This window comes from Pezoporus flaviventris, unplaced genomic scaffold (genome assembly GCF_033815535.1).
Source record: "Pezoporus flaviventris isolate CSIRO_AGI_PZ_B2104156 unplaced genomic scaffold, CSIRO_AGI_Pfla_v1 ptg000001l, whole genome shotgun sequence".
Taxonomy (NCBI): Eukaryota; Metazoa; Chordata; class Aves; order Psittaciformes; family Psittacidae; genus Pezoporus; species Pezoporus flaviventris.
The window spans coordinates 16,188,743-16,209,722 of record NW_026892549.1 but is presented as its reverse complement, the minus strand read 5'-3'; the positions used below and the strand labels follow the sequence as shown (position 1 = coordinate 16,209,722).

At 44.0% G+C, this 20,980-nt stretch overlaps 1 protein-coding gene across 9 annotated transcripts in view; it reads right to left on the bottom strand.

Annotated features, from left to right (window-relative positions):
- Window positions 1–20,980, bottom strand: part of FMNL2 (formin like 2) — a 145,072-nt gene that overhangs the window by 49,800 nt on the left and 74,292 nt on the right. For all 9 annotated transcript variants that reach the window (XM_061445896.1, XM_061445888.1, XM_061445914.1 and 6 more), the window contains exons 2-6: window positions 16,845–16,928; window positions 7,842–7,922; window positions 4,170–4,246; window positions 2,751–2,834; window positions 798–950 (exon numbers count right to left, since the gene is read on the bottom strand). In XM_061445896.1, coding sequence (XP_061301880.1) covers window positions 798–950; window positions 2,751–2,834; window positions 4,170–4,246; window positions 7,842–7,922; window positions 16,845–16,928 — 479 coding nt within the window. The remainder of the gene's footprint in view (window positions 1–797; window positions 951–2,750; window positions 2,835–4,169; window positions 4,247–7,841; window positions 7,923–16,844; window positions 16,929–20,980) is intronic.

The window sequence follows — 20,980 nt, the reverse complement described above, 5'->3', positions numbered from 1 at the left end:
GAGCTAATGTTACCATTGACTGACAAAACAAAATTGAACCTCTTGTCCAAGATGCAGGAAAAAGGTCCTCTAACTGGCTCCATCTTTTTTGGACTCTTCTATGCTCACAGTACTGTGTAATAAAACTCCATAAAAGTCAAAAAGCATTCAGCACTCTGAGCTGCGCCCCTAGGTAACAGCACTGCCAGTTTAAAGGTAGTATTCAGTATGTTTTATAATGGTAAAGCATCAAAAGAATATAACAGAGTTGACTGTCATTCAGTCCTTTTCCACAAACCGGGTTAAAAAATCCCCAACAGTATTTGGAAAGAAAGACTTCACAGTAAAGCCCAGGGTGGTGCGAGAATTAACAGCAGGTTTGAAGAAAAGTCTTGTTCATAGCAGCATGGAAGGAATGTGCTGCTAGAAGAGACCTTTTTGGATGAGACACCAGATCAGGGCACCAGACTGGCCAAGACCATGGAAATCTTGAGATACATTTTGGAGAAGAGGAATTGCTTCCTCTGTGCAAGCCACATTGTACCTGATGGAAATGTAACATACATCCTTAGACCATTCTGCCCTTGGAAAGGGAGGCAGAGTTATTCTTGTCTCTTCCTCAACTGCCCTGTGCTACTAGCTTAGCATTTCTTTCCACCTCAAAACCGTCACTACAATGACATGTTTCCAACATACGTCAAGCCTATACTGTGAAAAGAGGGAAGATGAAAAATACTCTAATTGGAAAACCATACTAACTTTTCTCACTCTGGCTCTCGTTATTTGCAGATTACCCACTGCCTGATTAAAAGCCCTACCGTAAAGTCGAGTGTCTGCCAGAACGGGAAATGCTGTTGCCAACTGGTGAGGGTAAATTACTGCCTCTGTGCAGGTCCTCAATAGATCGGCTCCACGGTTTGGACTTGTCCATTGAGTTTTCCACATTGTTCTCCAAACTTTCAAAGTCAAACCTGAAAGGAAATAGAAATTCCATCTCCGGGTTAGACAGAAAAAATGCACATAGTATTTTCCTTCCTGTTCGACATCTGCATATTTTAGTAGAATCAGAAACAAATAATTGTTTAGCTTGGAAGAGACCTTCCAGATCATCAAGTCCATCTGTTAACCCACCAAGTCCACCACTAAACTATGTCCTTGCCACATCTACTGTCTCTTAAACATGGGTAGGTCCCAAAAGATATCAAAAAAGAAAGGAAGAAAGCAATGCAGGCTAACTTCCATTCGGCTGCAATTAAGTGTGAGCTTCAAATGCACAGTGCAACAAATTTGGACCTTGACAAAGGGAGCAGCTAACCACATGAGCATCCAATTTCAGAGGGATCAAACAGCTACGTATTATTCTACTTCAGTGTAAAATAAATACAACATCGACTGCTTTGCTGATGAACAGGCTCTGCCTTGAAGAGTGGGAATGCTTAAAGCTGTCTCCATTTTATTTCAATAAATCAATACACTGTGCAAGTACTAATTCATTTTCCTCCATCAATATGTGACCCAGCATTCACACAGCATTGTTGGCCCTCATGTATCTCCCAGCATATGTAATATATTATCATAATCATTACAGATTTTCTTTGATTTCTGACTCGTTGCCCATTGTACTGCTATTTCAAGCAAAAACTGCTTGTTCCCTTTACAGCTCTTGAGGTTATTACTCATGTTTACCACGTTAGAGAGAGGAAAAACACAGCAAGCTAACTTGCATACATTCATATAATTTTAGGAAGAAAGCCTTTATACAAATGGCTCTTTTTTGCTATGCACAGTTTTTTCCAGTGTTAGCAACATTTTAAAACATGTAATTTTCCTCCATTAACTTTACTGCAACCACACTAAAAATCTCTCTTCTGTGCAACGATATACATACATCTTGATGGCATCTTTTCTAAAAATAAAATATCAACTCTACTCAGCTTGAGTTCCTAACTATATCTTTAACCTACTGCTTCTTTTCACACTTTCATGCCAAATTGTACTGCTGCAATATCCTGAATGAAAGCCTGTGGATATACAAAAACAGAACCTCAGCGATATAACAACTAATGAAAGCTGATTTTTTTTCCCCGTGATTTCTTTTAAGAGTGTGTTTTATGACTTATTATCTAAATGACTAAATCTGACTCCCAACTAGCCAGACATCAAACTGAAAAAGCTGTCTTGAAATTCCTTGAAATTGCTGTCCTACAACACATCTACTGCACAGGATGTCAACTGCTTTGCTTGTCAGGAGCCTTGTGAGAAGTAGTTTGCATGTGGATGTTACCTTGAACATGGTAGACAGTATTATAATGCCTTGGAGTTGGGTACTAATTACAAACTGATTCTTGCCTGCTTCCAGACATCTGCTGAGTTTTTTTTCACTGTACTCCTAAGACAGTCAGAGGCCAAAGCTCAGTATGGTCTTAGAAATAATCTCAAGGCTTAAACTTTTTATTTCTCTGCAAAATCTTATCATAGAATCAACTAGGTTGGGAAAGACCTTTAAGATCATCAAATCTGACTGTTACCTCAGGACTGCCTATGGTGCAATAGGTTTGCATAGGACCTCTGTAAGGCAATAGGTTTGCACTACTAGCATTTTCCCTGTTCTAATATGCGCACTTAGTATTGTACCAAGCTACCAGCAGGAGAGCTCTGCTGCAGAGACAGCTGTGCCTCTGCCCTGGCATATCCTTCTCTTGTTCTGTATAGATGGCAGGGTTCTTGCTCTGCCTTGCAAGCCCAGAGAGTACGAGGCAAGTCTTACTTACGTGACTGCATACTGTGCAAATGACAAGTACTCCACCAGAACATCCAGGCCTTTGTTTTCTTCATTCAGGAACTCCCTGACCCATCTGTTAGAAAAATCATCAGACATCAGACCATTTAGTGATCTATGTGAAGTTACTGGAATTCTTGTCATATAAACTAGAGACAGAACCATTGCAGGAAAGGCAGCACTTCTGAGTAGACTTTTGCTTTCTCAATCAGGAGAATAGGGCTTTTTAAAAATGCTCTTTATTATTTAGAAGACTAAAACAGTCCTTTAGAGAACTTTACAAATATACCGAAACAAGCTTTTTTTGCAACACTATGATTGGAAAAATGCCACAAAATAAAAAAAATAAAGAAAAAAACATAACCCCCGTCCTATGCATACTCTGCATTGTTCAGAAACCAGGCATTTCCTCTTCCAAGTACTGAGCTCCAGAACTGGTAAGTGCCTTTCCCATCACAGTCGTGGTGCTGGAAGAGGCCATGGGTGCTGTGAGGAGTTCAGCTGCTACCCACCTTCACTCCAAACCTAGGCTCACCTCCAGCACACACTGCTGTGCAAACCACGAGGCAGTGACTACAGCCACCTTCTAATGCATGAGTCACAGGGACCTGGCTTATTTTTTATCACATTCTTATCTCTAGCAGTCTTTGAAAGCATACAGACAGCACACCAGCAAAAGAGTGACATCTTGGATGTACATTTAACAGTAACTTTGCCTTCTGTTTTTATTTTTTTAAAGGTATTAAACTGTTACTGCAAATTTGGGCTACTAAGAGTTATGCAAAATAATCTGCAATTTGGAAAAGTCTGTTACCTTCCAAAGCTTTCAAAACCTCAAAAACATGATGTAAAGTTTGAACCAGTCCTGAATCAGCTTCTGGTCCCAAGACGCAGAGGTAAGACCAGTGGCAATGCAGATGGGAACGACATGTTTGATAAGGAACTAAGTATCTGGTGATTCCTTTAGTTTTGCTATTTGAGAGGAAGCTATTTGTGGAAGTAAAACCCTGGTAACATTACTCACAGTCAGGCTTCATGAACTGCATCATGTAAAAGCTATAAAACAGCATGGGGGTGTTTTTCATACATGTACTTATAGCTGCAGTACTATTATTTTTTTAGATACATAATGCCCACTCTTGCTCTGACTGACTTAGGAAGAGCAGAAGTTAACTGCAATCATTTTGCAGCCTTCACAGAGATGTGGATGAACCTCATCACGAAAGAATTAGAGTTGAATTATTCTCCTGAGATGCCCAGTTATCCCTTAACTGAGCCATTCGGGCTTTAATAATCAATCAAGTGGTATCACTGCTTCACATGCAAAGAGGTATTTCCTCAAAGACATCCATCAATAGATGTAAAAAAAAAATTTAAAATTCTTAAACCAGATGTCATCAAAAATTCTTACCCGATGTGATTTGTTCTTAAAGAAATTTCCAGTTCTCGGAGTACCTGAGTAGACTCTTGGACTCGTCTTCTGAATTTCTGTAATTGAGCAAGCAGGCAAAAAAAAAACATTTAGATTCATGTGATGCTATTAAAAATATCAACACCTCATGAAGCACAGATTGAATAAATAAAATATTAAGGTAGAGTGAGAACCCCTTTAAATCCTTAAGAATGCAACAGCAACAGTCTGGCAGTCAACTAAAACATGCACCAAAAAAAAAAAAAATTTCCGTTCCCATGCACATTTTTGAGTTTCTAGTATTAAAACAATTAAAAGCCTGTAGATAGACATGTCTTTATAATACAAGCTTATTATTATATATTATATATGTAATATATATTGCCTATTACATATATATAGATACTAAACTGGTACATAGATACTGGTTTACTATTGAACTCTCCATTGAGAACTACAGTGTTTGTGCTTCATTTTCAGTCTGGTGCTTTAATCTTGCTCTCGTGACTTTACACCCACACCATAAAACCTGCCATCCTTTCTGTAAAATTACCAGATCTGTGGGTGTGAGCCAATAATGAAATACACATGTGCTGCCATCTGCATGCTGTAATAATCTGTGCACACTAAATTGTATTTCCAAAAACAGATGCTGGGGAAAGGCCATAAAATGGCAGAAGTAAGACACTGCAGTAGAAAGGAGACAAGGTTTTTTGTCATCTCCATATGGGAGGAGAAAGGGCAACCTAGGAAAACCTCACTGGGGGACAGTGAGAGACTCGCTTCACTCCACATCTCAAAGCAGGCACTGGTCACAGCAGAAGATCTCTAAATGCACACTGACTCATCCTGAGTCAGGTCAAGCAGCTCATCTTCATTGTCTGCAAAACCAGCTTGCAGTAGGGCTGCAGTAGGGCTTTTGGTAAGCAGGCAGAGTGAGCCAGCAATGCATTCTCCTCTCCCAGTCAGAGAAAGACTGTCCCCTTCTCTCTTTCCTTCTGCTTCTTGTCCATGGAAAAGTACTAAAACAGCTGGATAAATTACCCTGGAGCAGTTATTCTGGTAAATTCTCATTTGTGAACAAGGTAAATGAGAGCAGAAGTGGATGGGCAATCGTATCTTAGAACTGCAGTACTTAACAACCAACCTGGTCATCCTTTATCACGCACACAGAGTTGGTGTGTTTGGAAAGACTTTATAAAAGCTTAGGAGGCAAGCAATGCTGCTGTGCAAGTAGGACTGCTCTGAATACAAGGGAAAAAAGGATTTGTTCTCAGTGCAACACAATAAAATCAAGGGTACTACTTTGTCAGTTAATAATTCTCTTGACTTCATTTGCTGAGGTGAATATGATGAAAGGACAGGATTTACCTTGCCTTGCTGACCTATGTGAAAATTATCAGCTGCCTTTTTCACCAGTCTTCTCTCACATGCTAGTTAGCACCACTGGCTTTCTTGAGGCAAGACTAAATCCCACCTTAGAAAGCCACTGGCAGACTGAAAAAGAGGTCTCCCTGTAAAGTCCTAGTAGACAGAAGGTGCTATTAATTTTTACTTTGGAACAGGTCATTGAGAGCAGTAGAGTTTCTCTGGACCTCGGTTAATTATCTCAGTACAAAAACACAGTACCTTGTCTCTCAAGATAGTTTACACAACGTAATTGCAAGCAATATAAAACCTTAGCTCTCTAGAAGTAAAGGTAAAATACTGATGTAGCAAGACACAGGCAGCAGGCTGGGGTTAGAGGGCACAGCAGAAATAAGCAGCACGTTTCCACATGCCCCATGTGGGGCCGCCATTCCCCTAGGGAGGCCAGGCTGCTCCTGGCAACCACGGCAGAGAGCAATGAAAAGGCTCCATGCTTTACAGGACTCCAATAGCCACCAAACTGCAATTCCTTTAAAGATGCATAATTTCAACACTTCCATTTTCCTGTTTCAAAATTCAGCTCAGACAAAAAGCAACTGTTTTCCCAGGAAGAGCCACTATGACCCCAATTACAAGCCAAAAGGTACATTTTTCAGCAGCATTTGGAGCCACCTTCACTTGGCCACACTGCGGATCATCAGCCAAAATGCTGACACCACTTCAATTACAGCAATAATCCTGGTAAGATGAGCTCTCCCCACAATATCACGCATCTGTCCAGAAGCCCATTTGTAAATCTTTCCGCCTCGCAGCGCAGGCTGAGGAAAGGCTGCTGGTGATACAGAATAACAAAACAAAAGAGAGGAACTCAATGGAGTTATTTTTAGGCTCCTTCAGTTTTGTCATTTGTCATGGGACTCTTATAGGGGTATTACGATAAGAAAGGCTCCAATGTGTGCCCATGGAGTAACCACAGAGCAAAGCCAAACACTAAATGAATTTCAAAAACCCTTCAGGAGAAAACACACAAAGACCCCTGTTCACCATTATTTTATTTTTTCTTTAAACTACACTCGGCTACAGGCAAATTTAAGGGTTTCCTACCAAATGGTTTCCTACTCCTTGTCAGAGCCTGCAACAAGAGAAGCACTGTCAGAAGACATTACTGCAGCCCTGAAGACAGGAGCTAGTGACAGCACACTGGAGCACAGGGTGCCCAGTGTTTGCCCCTCGCCTGTTGCAGGGATGGAGGTGCACCTCCACCACAGCTGGAGCTGGCCCCAGCCTGGAAGCTTTGTGTCAAGATACATATTTTACCGCAGGGCACCAACCTCAGTTCATTGTACAGCCACACAAAGCAGCGATTGTGGAGGACAAGGCACAGCCAGTGAATGGCAGGATCTGTTATGCTTGTGCTGCCTTTTCTTGGTTTTGTTTTTTAAAGGCTATTTCAACTATCAACACAGGATATGAGCCGATATCCAAAGTGGTTAAATACCAAAGGTTCAGCAATGGTCCTCTAAATGGGATGTAGGTTTACTGTCATCCTAGAATCCAAGAGGCTATTACTAAGCCCATCAAAGCAGTGCAGAAATATCAGAACCAGCCACAAATACAAGCAGGCACAGAAACTATATTCAGGGATGTACAACATTCACATGAAGTCATTGTATGGCTATGATTATGAAAGGCCAAGTGAAGTTCCCGAGTCTTTCACAACTGATTATCCAACTATTTTGGAAAAACAATACATAGAAGGATGGATGAGACTCTGCCATGTAAATACACCCCAGGTTATACCTTTACTTCACAACCCTGAAACTGCAGATGAGACTGCAAGTGAGAGGGGAGCTGTGCCCGCTGTATTTAACTGCTGTCACGCAAATGTCCAGAGAAAAGGACCCAAAACTTCAACATCCCCTTCACATGGGTGAGAAAAGTGTCATCTGACAGAGGTTTCATCCACTAGCACTGCTCACATGAAAAGTCAGACTTGGAGTACAGCACAGTGATAATTTGTCAGACCATTTATTGAAGCTAAAGTTATTAAAATAAGTTGTTTCATGTGTCAGATGGTCCTTTTCTTTGCAACATCTGTTCTCCTTGCTGAGCTGTGAAAACTGCAGGGTCTTTCCCACTTCTCTCTGCTTCTCTCTGCAGTTTGTTGCATCTCTCAGATTCTTCTGAGACTTTTACTGGGCTTTTTACACAAAGGCAGGAAGGAACCCAGACTCCAGGACCATCCTCGCCAGGGAATGAGGGACAGAATGAGGGATGGGCAAAAGGAAACAGGACACTCCTCACCTTCCTGGTTACAGCTGGATCCAGATAGCCCTTCAACTTCTGGATGTATGTGTGTGGAGGATTCTTCACCTGAAATCTTTCCTGCAGGGGATACAAGAATAAACATCAGCCATTTTAAAACATCTGTATTTACTTACTACATAAGTGAATGCACACACATATATATTTAAAAATACAGCTTTGTAATATCATTTTAGAAGTCCATACCTTATAGAATCATAGCGGCAACCTGGTTGGAAAAGACCTTTAAGATCATCAAGACCAAACGTTACCCCAGGACTGTCAAGCCCACCACTAAACCGTGTCACTAAAGGCAAACTGATCTCCCTCATGGCTGCCCCTCATGATCTCCAGTCACAGCAACCCCTCATTTGCCCCCTTCACAGTGCCCCATACTATATAGCTGCCACCTATACCCCCCATGGCCACCCTTCATCTCCCCTCATTATCTCCCCACGTGGCCACCCCTCACGGCCCATGGCTGCCCCGGCTCTCACCTCATGATCTTCCCTCATGGCGGTCCCTACTCTCCCCTCATGGTTTTCCCTCATGGCTGTCCCTGCTCTCCTCTCATGATCTTCCCTCATGGCTGCCCCTGCTCTCCCCTCAGTATCTCCTTTCACCCCTCATAGCTGTCCCTCCTCTCCCATCATGGCCATCCCTGTTCTCCTCTCATGATCTTCCTTCATGGCCATCCCTGCTCTCCCCTCGCTATCTCCCTTCACCCCTCATGGTCATCCCTGTTCTCCCCTCATGGTCTCCCCTCATGGCTATCCCTGCTCTCCCTCATGATCTTCCCTCATGGACATCCCTGCTCTCCTCTCAGTATCACCCCTCACTCTTCATGGCCATCCCTGTTCTCCTCTCAGTATCACCCCTCACTCCTCATGGCCACCTCCCCTGTCTGCTCAGGATCTCCTCTCGCCCCTCATGGCCACCCCTCCTCCCCCTCATAACAACCTATGTCCCCTTATGTGCCCTGGAGCTAGTGGGAATATTTGTAAGTATACAGTTTATGTATTTGTATGCACACAAACAAAATACATTTACATGTATTTTGATATTCTGATATATATATATTCTTGATATATAAAATATACCTTACATATTCAATGACAATTCTGAATGTTAATTACACATACAAACACACACATCTGAAATAACAGGGTTTCTGCTAGCCAGGAGTACCAAGAAGAAAGACAAAGGTTAGAAGAGCAGATGTGTACCCATGTTTGACTGAAAGCCATGACCACAAAAGCCAGACACCTTTTTTATCACTTGGAACAAGTCTAAAACCACATTGCATGGTCTAGTCTCATTTTATTGTTTGGATTCCAGAAAAACGAATGCAAGAGCAATATGTTAGTAATAAACAAGTAATATTTTAACTCCAGGATATTAAATTGGATTGCCTTTGTAAGGCAATTCTATGAGAATACACCCAATCCCAGCAGCATCCTGCTTCCTATGCCAACACAATGCCTGAGCACCATCATGCTCCTTGTGCCTTGGGATCAGCTCCCTGCACCACGTCTGCCAGCAGCACTAGGATGGAGAGCATGTCAATACTTGAGCTTGTCCCTTCCACCCACAGTTCCCAGGATTTCTTTCCACATCTGTGTCACATGAAGGCCAAGCTGAGGGATCTCCAACGTGGTGGGAAGCAAGCTGGCAAACGCTACTGAGGCCATCAACACACTTACAAGTGAAATTATGGGCGAGATGCCCATCCCTGTCCCACTGGGAAAGCCCAGGAAACACCATGTGTCTCTGCTTAGCTTGGAATCTGATCAACCTCCGGACACAGAGGAAGGTGGGCTGCCTGCAATGGTGGGCTTTACCCAAGTAAAACATCTAATCATGCACGCACACATTCCTGCTTTCTGTCATATGCCAGCAGCATCCCTGATACCCTATCCTTATTTTGCTCACCTGCTGCTATTCCAGTGAAGAAAAATTCCTACCTGCCTTTGAGACTCATTTCTCACTGAAGGTTTCCAAATGCCTAACAGTACAAGGGGACACTTGATCTGCAACCCACCATCAGCCACATTCAAAAGTGAATTAAAGATTTTGATAACAAATACAAGGTCTGCAAATTTTGTATTCTGGGAGCTGCTTGATTTTTGCTTGCTTTACCAGTTGCACAGCCAGCCTGAAATTTATCCTACAAAAACTGCTGTGAAACACGAGTTGTTCTGCAAGGAGTATGCTGTGTCCAAACCTCTTAAGAGCACTACTGAAAGTTCTGATACTATTTGTATCTTGAAGAATTTTAAACTATTCTGCCTTTTTCCCTGAGGAAAGATCTCATAACAATTTCCTCCTGAAATTTTGCATTTTACAACTGATATCTGAAACCTCCCTTTATTAGGTCAGGATGCAATTTTGACTACATTATCTGAAAGTTATTTCATAATGAATAGGACACTGCTGCCCAGTTACCAGAATGTACTGTCAGAACACCAAAAGTCGTTCCTGTTATTATCTTGCTGCTTGTTGTAATAAAAGTAATTCATCATGGTGAGAAGGAAAAAATGAACTAAAAAAAGTCTGACAGTCTGTGGTCCCTCGGCCCCAGGCGAGAGCTCTGTAAGACAGTGCAGACATTTCTTTCCTCTTTTACAACCAGATTTTTTTTCCATGCACCTTCACATATATGGGCCAAACACAGTCCTGGAATTGGCATTTCCTTTTTATCTAAAAAACAGTTCAGAAAACACAAAGTTCCTCATTGCCAGTCCCTTTCACACTCTTGTAGTTCGATTTGCTGCTAACTGGAACTGCTATTGCTGTGTTAAGGAGGACAGAGACACAAGACAGATGCATGGGGTTACAGGCAGGTTTTGGAATGATATGCCAGGGCTCCATCACACAGCTCCACTGGCACAAGCAGAAATCATCTGCCATATCCCAAGAGGTGCACAACAGTCCACTCAAGCATCCAACTCTCACATCCAATAAATGGGAGCAGGCACACCCACAGACGTTGACAGGGGCTTTAAAGGAAACAGAAAAATTAAAACCAAAAAACAGAAGCACATAAAATAAATCAGTCAAAACATGAAGATGTCAATATTCAAAGTACCCCAACTGTTTGCTTAATTTTTGCATTTTTTTACAGGACACTGTTAGACCAGTTTCTCTGTCAGACTTACAGCCCCCTCAGGATACTGTGGCTTTCCAGTGAGCATAAATGTAAGTTATTTAGAAGCAATTTCCACCCATTAACCCATTTTAAAACTTCTTCACACTGGCATACCGACAAAAAAGCACTTTGCAGTAAATGAGAATCTGGCCCACTGCAGACTAGTAAAGAGTCACAGAGGTATCTGGACCTTGGAGACCGCCACTGTTTCTCATTTTGCCGCTCAATAGTTTAGTATCAGCTCCAGAGACATTACAGCATTTGAATAGCCATGTCTTTCTCTACAAAAGAAAGCCCACAAAAGTAGAAGCATTTTCATTGTGCCACTTGACAGCTATGTCCAAATATTATTCTCTGCATTTGCATGTGGTGGAGCTCAATCTGAAAGTCCGCTCTTGAGGAAAAGTAGGCGATGTGAGCAGCAAGCAGCAGGCACAGCAGGAGCCTGCTCCTGACTGCAGTCTCAGACTACCAAGACTCCACATCAGCTCTCATATTTATTCCTCCCCTTTTTGGGGATTTTCTCATGCTGATGTGTAGCTCTGCTGTATTTAGTCTAATCCCCCAGGGAAGCTATTTTGCTCTTATGGGTTTATTTCTCTTACAAACTAATCAGCCATCATCTGCTAAAGCAACAGGAGCTTTTCCTAACTGCAAGTTTTAATATCAGGAGACTTCAAAATTAAATGCTTAAAGAGACTTAACAAGCACATTTAGTAGATTGCGACGCAGATACTATACTGTTTTGTTTGTTTTCTTAAAACCTAGCTGTAATTATGTATTTATGTAATAATCTTTTCAGTGATTTAGGTTACATATAAGGAAGAAGTTCTTTACTGCAAGGGTGGTGAGGCACTGGAACAGGCTGCCCAAGCAAGTTGTGAATGCTCCATCCCTGGCAGTGGTTCAAGGCCAGGATGGACAGGGCTTTGAGCAACCTGGTCTAGTGGAAGGTGTCCCTGCCCATGGCAGGTGGGTTGGAACTGGATGATCTTAAGGTCTTTTTCTAACCTAAACCATTCTAGGATTCTAAGGTTCTTCATATGGTGACTTCATTAAAAAAAAAGATGCTGATCATTACTGGATAGTGGAATTATTTGGGCTGAGGGATTTTAAAGGCATTATCCATGAACACCAGACACCAGAAGTGCTTTTCTCTAACTAGCGACCAACATTCACTTGTGGTAGACATCTACTAGTCCTGGAAATATTTACAGCCTTTAAAGTGTTTTTGCTGCTTTGGAAAGCCATGAGGGATTAGCCTTTAGAACTGCCTTTCCCCAGCTATTATTACTGTCTCAATTTATCCAGCTTTGACTGTTTTATATTAGAGTCTGGTACATCGCAAGCTGCAAGAACCAGGGCTCAGTGCTGTGCAGCGATAGCAGCCTGAAGCTCCCTGACGCCTCTGGGACACTCTGAATGTCTGCTTGCAGCCATCGTCCTCTCAAAAACCTGATGCTCTGCCAGAGCTCACACAGGGTGGGAAGGCACAGGACTCATTGGTCCAGCATGACTGCAGTCTGGTATTTCATTTGCTGTGAATGCTGCAAGTGACTGTGCAGGTTGGCCAGTGTGGGGTCCTCTCAAGGTCCTCTGGTACTTCTTCAGAGCATTTACTTCCCCATAGCTCCTCCCATAGAGACAAACATGATTCTTGGCTAACAATGAGGCACTGCTGTTCACACACAACTCACTTGCCCCGGATACTGTAAACAAGGAGTTAAAAATCATTGTTTTTTCCTGTCTGTTCCTCCTCTCCACTTCCAGCAATTCCCACTCACTCACTGACCAAATCTTCTCTCAAAATAAGAATTTATATGGCATGGGGTTTAACGCTGTTTGAATGTCGAGGCTGGGGATTTTTACTACACACATATAGAATTTAAAATCCGTATCTGAGTCTCCAAAGTTCGCAAGCGTAAGCTGGTGGGTGACATCATGACTGGGACATGGTGGCTTTCTCTCCCAGTCGCCCCAGGACTGGGCTATTCAGACACAACAAAGTTAATAAATCCCGATGAAACCTATTTTATCTCCACTACGTGACTCATATAAGCACCAATGCTATCTACAGCCCTGAAAGGAGAAAGGCACAGACCAGCAGTAACTCAACCCTGCCTTTGTCAGCCACCTAGAAAGCAAATTAACTGACTTCCCAAGGATAAAAGGCTCTCTCTTACTTGAAAAATTGCTGAGGAGCAGTGCCAGAACAATAGCTAAGCGTAGAGAAGTGCATGAAAGGAGCCAGCGGCACTGGACCACAGAGCAGTGAGATGACCTGGTCCTCAAGATCTTCCTTTTTACGAGTATTCAGGTAAAAAGCTTGGATGGGGAACCACAATACCACCCCTGTGCTTCTTTTACCATCAATTGCGAGAATTAGCACTTTATTTCCTTATGGATTTAAAAAAAAAAGGGGGGGAGGGGGGAAGAGGGGGCCTGGAGGGGGCTTTACTTCAGCATCAAAGAGGAACTGCTGGATTTCTACATTTCCTTTTTCATGAGCTCCTACAAATAACACATCTCTTGTTCACCCAAATCCAGAAAATGTATTAATTCTGTAACCAGGAAATTGTGGCTTTTCCAAAGATCTTTTGCTTCCAAAAACATTCAGGACATTTTCTGCATTAGTGACACATGTTGTTGTTATTATTATTACTACCCCCACTAACTTTTTCATTCTTAGGATTCATACATTTTAGGTAAGGACACAGAACATCCGACACGGTATCCCAGCTTGACAGAAATCCCAACAGGCAGGCAGTAACTGCTAGGAGCGCATGAAGCACACGGATGGTGAAGGCTGGTGAAAGGAGGTGGACAAGCAGGGCTGAAGACCAGTGTCTTCTCACACCAGGTCATAAATGCAGTGCAGATTTCTACCACCTGGACCCCACCCCACACAGACCTGGAGAGTAGCTCAGTCCTGGCTCCAGCAATCCAGCCAGCTCACCAGCAGGACAGTATGTAACTTTATAGATGACTTACTACATTATATATGACATGTCTTATTACAGAATGAGATGATAACAGCCGTTTGTCCCTGCACTAAGTAGACCAAGTGGCCATGCTTCAGGCAAAATTACCCCCAACACAGGCAGTCCCTGGAAGCAAAGCTGAGGGGCAGCAGAGGACCCTCACCCAAGAGGCTGCTAGAGAAACCTGCTGCCATCCTGGTAAGCCCTGGAAGCCAGCAGCTGCCTTCACTCAGTTCCACTAGGAAAGGGAGAGAGTTCTACAAATACCTTAGTGATGATATTTTGGATGTAAACCACATGACTTTCATCTTTGGTCTCTTAATTCATTATTCCGCACACACACCTCCAGTGTCTCCAAAGCTGAGGACATGGTGATGCCCCTGCCATAATTTGCCATTAGAGGGCAATGAAGAACTTTATTAAGATGTCCCCAACCTCTTCCCTCAACATCTGTGCCCCCTCTGTATGTCTCATGGCAAGCAACTGGATAGAGGCCTAGACTACACTAAAAGGGTGGCTCACCATGCCAGAAAATGGTATCCTCTTGCCTACCTGGATCCTTCCCAACACTCACCCCCCAGATGACCCTCAGCCTTCTCCAGGATGGGCAACAGGTTTACTGGCTTTGCTCTTCTCCTCATAAGGTAAGCAGGAGACATATGGAGCAAGCTTTCAAGACACCAGCAGCAACATCTAAATGACTTGCAAGGTTTACAGACAAAGGAGTAGAAAATACCCCACAGGATGAGTCCTTCGCAACCAGCCCAGCAACCCTTACAATGATTCACAACATGCACAATCCTACTTACGGCAGATTATTATTCTTATTGCTGTTGTTATTACCATCACCATGAGGCTGGTAGCTCCCCACTTTTGTAAGTCCCACTTCTGCAAAAGTGACAGTTCCTTTTCAGAGTGGAACTCTCTCCCCTAATAGTTTCAAAATATTTCACAGATCAGGGTCTGCTTTACACAGTGTTTAGAAAATATCATTTAAAAGCAACCTCTGGACATGTTTTCCTTTCAGATGTAAGTTGAAAACCAGCCCAGAAGGGTAAGAGTTAATTTTCTCAAGGTGTTACATTAATTAACATCCTCAGCTCTTCATTAAGCAAAACAGGGTAAAATGGTGCAACGGGTGATACCAATAGAAAAATTTGCATCTTCACTAAAAACACTCTGTACAAAATCTATTCCTGGAAGTACTTTTAGCTATGCACCATAATTATGTGGACAGATATAAATATTTCACACCCCATATGCTGTATTATCATAGTTTACAGGCACCTGCTTCACGATGCTCTAATTTACAGCGGCTGGTGAGCACCCATGAGGAATGCCAGAGAGGCTATGGAGCTGTGACAGATCACAGATATACAGCCCTTAACTGCCCAAGAGCCTCCCCTCAGATAGCCAGACCCTGGAAGCATGGCACACGGTCATCTCCCACCCTTTCGGGATGCTCGCAGTGTTGAGCTTCGCACTGCTGGTTACAACAGTCCTGTGCTGCTTCCCTGCCTACCCTCTCCAAGCAACGGCAAGCATACTCATCCCAGCCCGGGGGTGGACTTAGTGTTGTGCAAAGAGCTATTAAGATATGTGATTACTCCAGATTGCAAATTTCCTTCTCTTCATTTCCATTTGCTCATCCCTCCTATCTTGCTCCAGAGTTCAGGAGTGAATCAGCAGCAGCTGCATGCTACAAAGGGTGGGTCAGCTCTGAGGTGGGAGTTTGCACATTGAGGCTGTGATCTAACTGCTTCTGCCTGCACCACTGCCAACTCCAGCACAAAGCTCATGCTTACTTGTACATGCTCTGAGTATGCATGCTCTAAGCAAACATTCATGAAACAAATCACAGTAGATGAAGCAATTTGTTCAGTGTCTCATTAAACTGAAACTTTAAATAGGTCAATGCTTTACACAGAAAACTCATAGAAAAAAAAGCTAGTAACTCTTTATTCAGCTTTACTTTAAGGTAGCTGGATTTTTTCAGAAGCTCCACCACAGGAACAGCTAAATAGGAAATGTCCCAAAAACCCATTATAATGTTCCTGACCTCACAGCATGACTGTACCTTCTGCCAAACTCTCATCCTGGTACCACTGTGTTTACATTTCAAGGAAACATCCTACTTTCATAGTCTTGGATCAATTATTTTCATTAGTGATTACTTTTGAAGTTTATGGGAGAACCTTATTTTGCTACTGGCTCACAAATGCAGCTCCTACCTTTAGTATGCTTCACTTTCTCTAAATAATGTTTCTCCTCATTTGCCATGTCAGAGCTAACCTGTTAATTGTTCTATACTGCTGCCAAGTGTGCATGCCACAGCAGAGCTCATACACAGAAGATCCCTCAGCATCTGTGGCTGCTTAATCCCAGGTTGTTGTTCAGCCTCTAAGGCAAAGAGGAGTACATCACCGTTCACCTCTCTCTGAAGGCAACAGCCACTACCACCTGTGGCTCATGGCCTGAAAAGCCAAATACTCACTGGATAGAGACCCTTCATTCATTCATGTTTCACAGGTCAAGACAGACTAAACTCAAAGCCCTCTCTGAGAGGTCAGTCTTTCTGAGTCTGTGCCAGGCAAAATACTCAACATTCATCACTCAAGAGGAAACAGGCACAGGGGTGATGGCATCACGAGAGGGGAAAGAGATACTGCTCTGCTGCAAAATAATGAATTCTTATTGCAAGACTTCTATGAGTTGTTTCCAATAATGGAGCATAAGGCCAAAGAAATGAGTGTTTGAAACTATTGAAATACTTGTCCTCTCTAAGGTCCCTTTTCTAAGCCCAGGGATGCCACTGATGAAACCCAGTTGGTGCTCTCGATGAGATGTGCCAAAAGCCCTCCAGACCTCCCTTACCTGGTCACAGATCAGCTCCCACTTCTTCTCATTGTCATACTGCCGCAGAAGCCGGGCTTTGTCAGGCGGCAAGTTCATCGCATTCTGTGGAGAAAGAGAAAGCAAACGTGAGGGACCGCAGAGGGCTCAGGCTCCAGTGGAGTCAGACATGAGCAAACCAAGGCAACGTGGCTGCGGTTGCTTTAGTTGTTTTATGTGGATTCCTGTTGAGAGGGTTATTCAGAAACATTCCCTCTAAATGTCGTATTTGGCCCCAAAAGCGCCAGTGAATCACAAGGCAGCAACAGACAAAGCTTGGTGCTGGGACACAGGAGGAAGGGAGTGACTGGAGCTCTTGACCAGCCACCTCCATCAGAGGAAAGGACGGGGCTTCCTTCTGTTGCCATGGCACAGGAGCCACCTTCCAGCCCAGATGGGTCCCTGTGGCACAACACATCCCCTCTTCCCTTTGCCAGCCCTGGCCTGAGGTTTTTCATAAGGGAAACATAAACTCCAGCTGCAGGCTGGGGACTGCAGAAGGCCAGTTCTCTCCAAACAAGATCTTGAAATGCAATTTCATTTTATTTCAACAGTGGGATGCTATTCAGGTTTTTAAATGTCACTGCATGCAGTCTTATCTGAATAATACAGATCCCAGTGGTAAGACTGCTGCTGCCCATCCTGACGTTGTGCTACTCGCATAAGCAAAGATAACAATCATAACAATCCTGAGACTGAATGACAACCTGCAGTAACGAGTCAGAAGGCATGGGAGAGGCAGCAATTAAATGATGCCTATCATTTGGTGGCTCCTTTGATGTCAGTTGAGATACCTCTCTATGGGCAGTTGTCTGGGGTAGGGCAGCACAGGCTGGCTACTCACTCCCAAGGCAGTTTTCCTAAGAGCCGTATCTCTAAATGTGCAGCATAACTGTCATGCTTATGCTGCTGGAGAATCCAGGAACGCCTTGAGAGCTTTGCAAACACCAGGTGCGGAGCGCCTCCCTGTCAGCACAGCAAGGTGAAGCGGCTGAATGAAAACCAGCCAAGCACCTTTTCATTTCCAGCACTTGCTGGTCTCCAGCTTGGATTCCCAGACCAGCCAGTTATCCCCTGTTAAGCCTCAGGACCACAGTCTCTGGTGGTCCATCTGGACTGCTGCAGGGACAGGAGCGAAGTGTCGGTCAGTTCCTGCAGCACACCAGAGGCAGGCAGGCCAGCGATGTGCCCATCTCCAGTACCAGCAGGCGCTACCCTTCTGCATTTAATTTTTAAAAGGCTGTGGGAGGCATAAAAAGAGGCGAGAACCAAAGACTGTTAAATAAGCCTGTAATGAAGCAGTAATCAATACACTGGCAGTTAGGTACTGAAACACTCTGTTCTAAAAGCGTACATCTTCACAAGCTGTGCAATAGGAAGATTTACAGATTTATTAAAAGCAGGCTGTCCTGGAAGTCTTCAGAAACACTCCCAGACACCAACAAGGGCATCTGTTATGATCAGCCCAGCCTGCTGACACCCCCCCCCCCCCGCCTACCCTGAATGGCACACCATAAAATCAAAATTCACTTAAGTCCCCAGACAGGGACTTCAGGAGCCAAGGGCAATCCCTGTCCTGCTGGGACAGTGTGCACAGTGCTGACCACACTGACAGGCACTGCACCAACCAGGTGAGCTTTGGCGGATGAGGTGCTTTGAAGGAAAGCCAAGAGGTTCACTGGTAGCAGCTGGCCATCAATGGCAAAGCTTTCCAACAGTTTCTGGGTGACTGAGCACTATATGTCCCCACTGCAAAGATAAGGATTTCCCTGCTCTTATTGCAGGGGTAGCATATGATGCAGGACTACCTTGCCCTGCAGCTCCCGCAGGGCTTACACATCCCAGCTGCCCTGCTAACTCACAGGCCAGCCTGTCAGTCTGCTCCCAACCCAGCTCAGCCCTGGTGGGGGGCAGACCCATGGGCCAGGGCTGCTCCCTCCCAGTTTCAAATTTCCTTCTCCCTGAGCTTAATTGTGCAGCCTGAGCTGAAAACAGGGGGGCTTGGGCATGACGCAGGAGCAGATGTGGCACTCCTGCTGGCAGGCAGAGGAGTGGAGGCTGCTGCAGCCATCTGTGTTCCCCCTGCATGAGGCTGCATGTAGTGTTCCCCCTCATCCGAGGGCAATCCCAGGCTCCCTGGCATGATGTAACCACCGTTATTTCCTCCACTGCTGCACCCCACCAGCACACTCCCTAAAAGCACGGGAGCACAGGCAGGAACAGTGACACATGCACCAAACACTGTCCTTCCAAACCTTCAGTGGGACAGCAAATGCCTCTTCTTTGCCGGGAATACTGCAGACCCTTGAGGGCCTCCCTCTGGTGCACTTGTACCTCCTGGTCCACACAGAACCATCGAGGCAGGCAAGGACAGCATGGGTCTCCAATCCACCTGTCTGCATGTCACAGTTGTATTTGCTATTGTCCCACAAGACCTTATCTCCATCCATCCTGGCTGATTAGTGTCACCCACTCCTGGGGATCCCCTCCACCAGCCTGCTGCTGTGATGACTGCTCTTCCTAAAGCTTGTTTTCCATCAGATAACAAATACTCTTCCTTTTGCTCATCTGTGCTGTCATGTTGACAGTATTTATAGGCTGTGATCATATCTGCACTTGATTCTCCTCTCAGTCTCTCACCATGTAACTTATCAGTTCTACTTATCAATTTAATGCACTACCTGGTATTTTTCCTGGGGCTTCTTCAAGCACCATTCCTTACCTCTGAGGACGCAACATATTTCATTGCTATGCTAAATCTCAGCTGTAGGAAAAGCGTCACTGTTTACCTGCAATACACCCCTTGTCAAACTCTGATCTTCTTATAGCTCATCAGCTTACCCAATCAGGCTGGCACTCAGACCAGAAACCTGCCTGGAAACCTTTGCAGGATTCAGTCATGGCAGAAGTTCAGTGCAGATGAAAGCCTGAAACAGGGAAAACAAGACCCAGGCAGCAGGCTCCAGTGATCTCATTTCAAACTGAATTATATCAGATCTCATTCTGAAATGTGAACTCCTTTGCTCCGCATCATTGTGCTGCACACAACCATTCAATGTATTTCAACAAATACTGCAGTTCACTTCAGATACCCCCTACCTTGGTCTGACAAGCAAAATTATTTATGAATACATTGTGTGCAACCAGGTTCAATCCCCTGTGTGTAAGCACTGGATGATTTACACCTACTCACCTCTCAATAAGAGATTTAAAGCAGTTTTAAAACCTGTGTGTGTGCAAGTCCATTACCGTCCTCTAGACAGGACCCTCCACTGTGGCAAGCAACGGCAAGTCACCCTGAAGTCCTTCTAGCTTCTTCCTTCATGTCTTCTGTAGGAAACTGGGAAGGAAACTACTACTTCTGCTGTCTGCATCCCCTCTGGCCTCATCACTCATGTGGTAAGGAGGGAATGCACTTGGACTAGGAGGGAATGCACTTGGACCAGGGCTTTTCATGCTGGCAGAGTCAGTTTGACATTAACTTTTATGTCTTATACATAAATCAGTTTGAATGGCCTTCTTAGCAACTGCCATCAGATTGCAATCACTTACTGGAAACCGTTGCAAGACATTCTCACTCACAATTTGAGGCTATAACCTGAGGCTCCCTGCTTGTTGCGCAGGCTTATTTCTGCACCACACATGCCCTTTTCCCCATCCAAGACACCTGGTGAATTGGATCTGTTGCTCCCCTGGAGCTCCCCATCCTTTAGCCTGTCTCTCCTGCAGCCTCCAGGCTGATGCCCCAGCACACATGACCCCACTCAACATCCACCTTCATCGAGGCCATCAGCCTTGATGAATGAACCAAATAAACCTCGTTTTGTTGTATAAAATAATGCAGGTGTAGATCGTACCTTCTCTAAATGCTGGACTAATGGCAGTCTTCATGTCTTCCTGTTAACAACTGCTCCCTGCTGGAAAACTACTTTCTAAACCATGGCATTTTTACTTAATTGGGAAACAATATATTTTCCTTATGTCTATGCACGGCACTGTACCAATTGGCTTTCTGAAATCAAAGTATACTACATCTAATTGCATAACCTTTAGCTGTTGCATCAGTAACTATGGCAAAGAAGGCTACTGAATTTGCTGGCTTAACCTCACCAATTGCA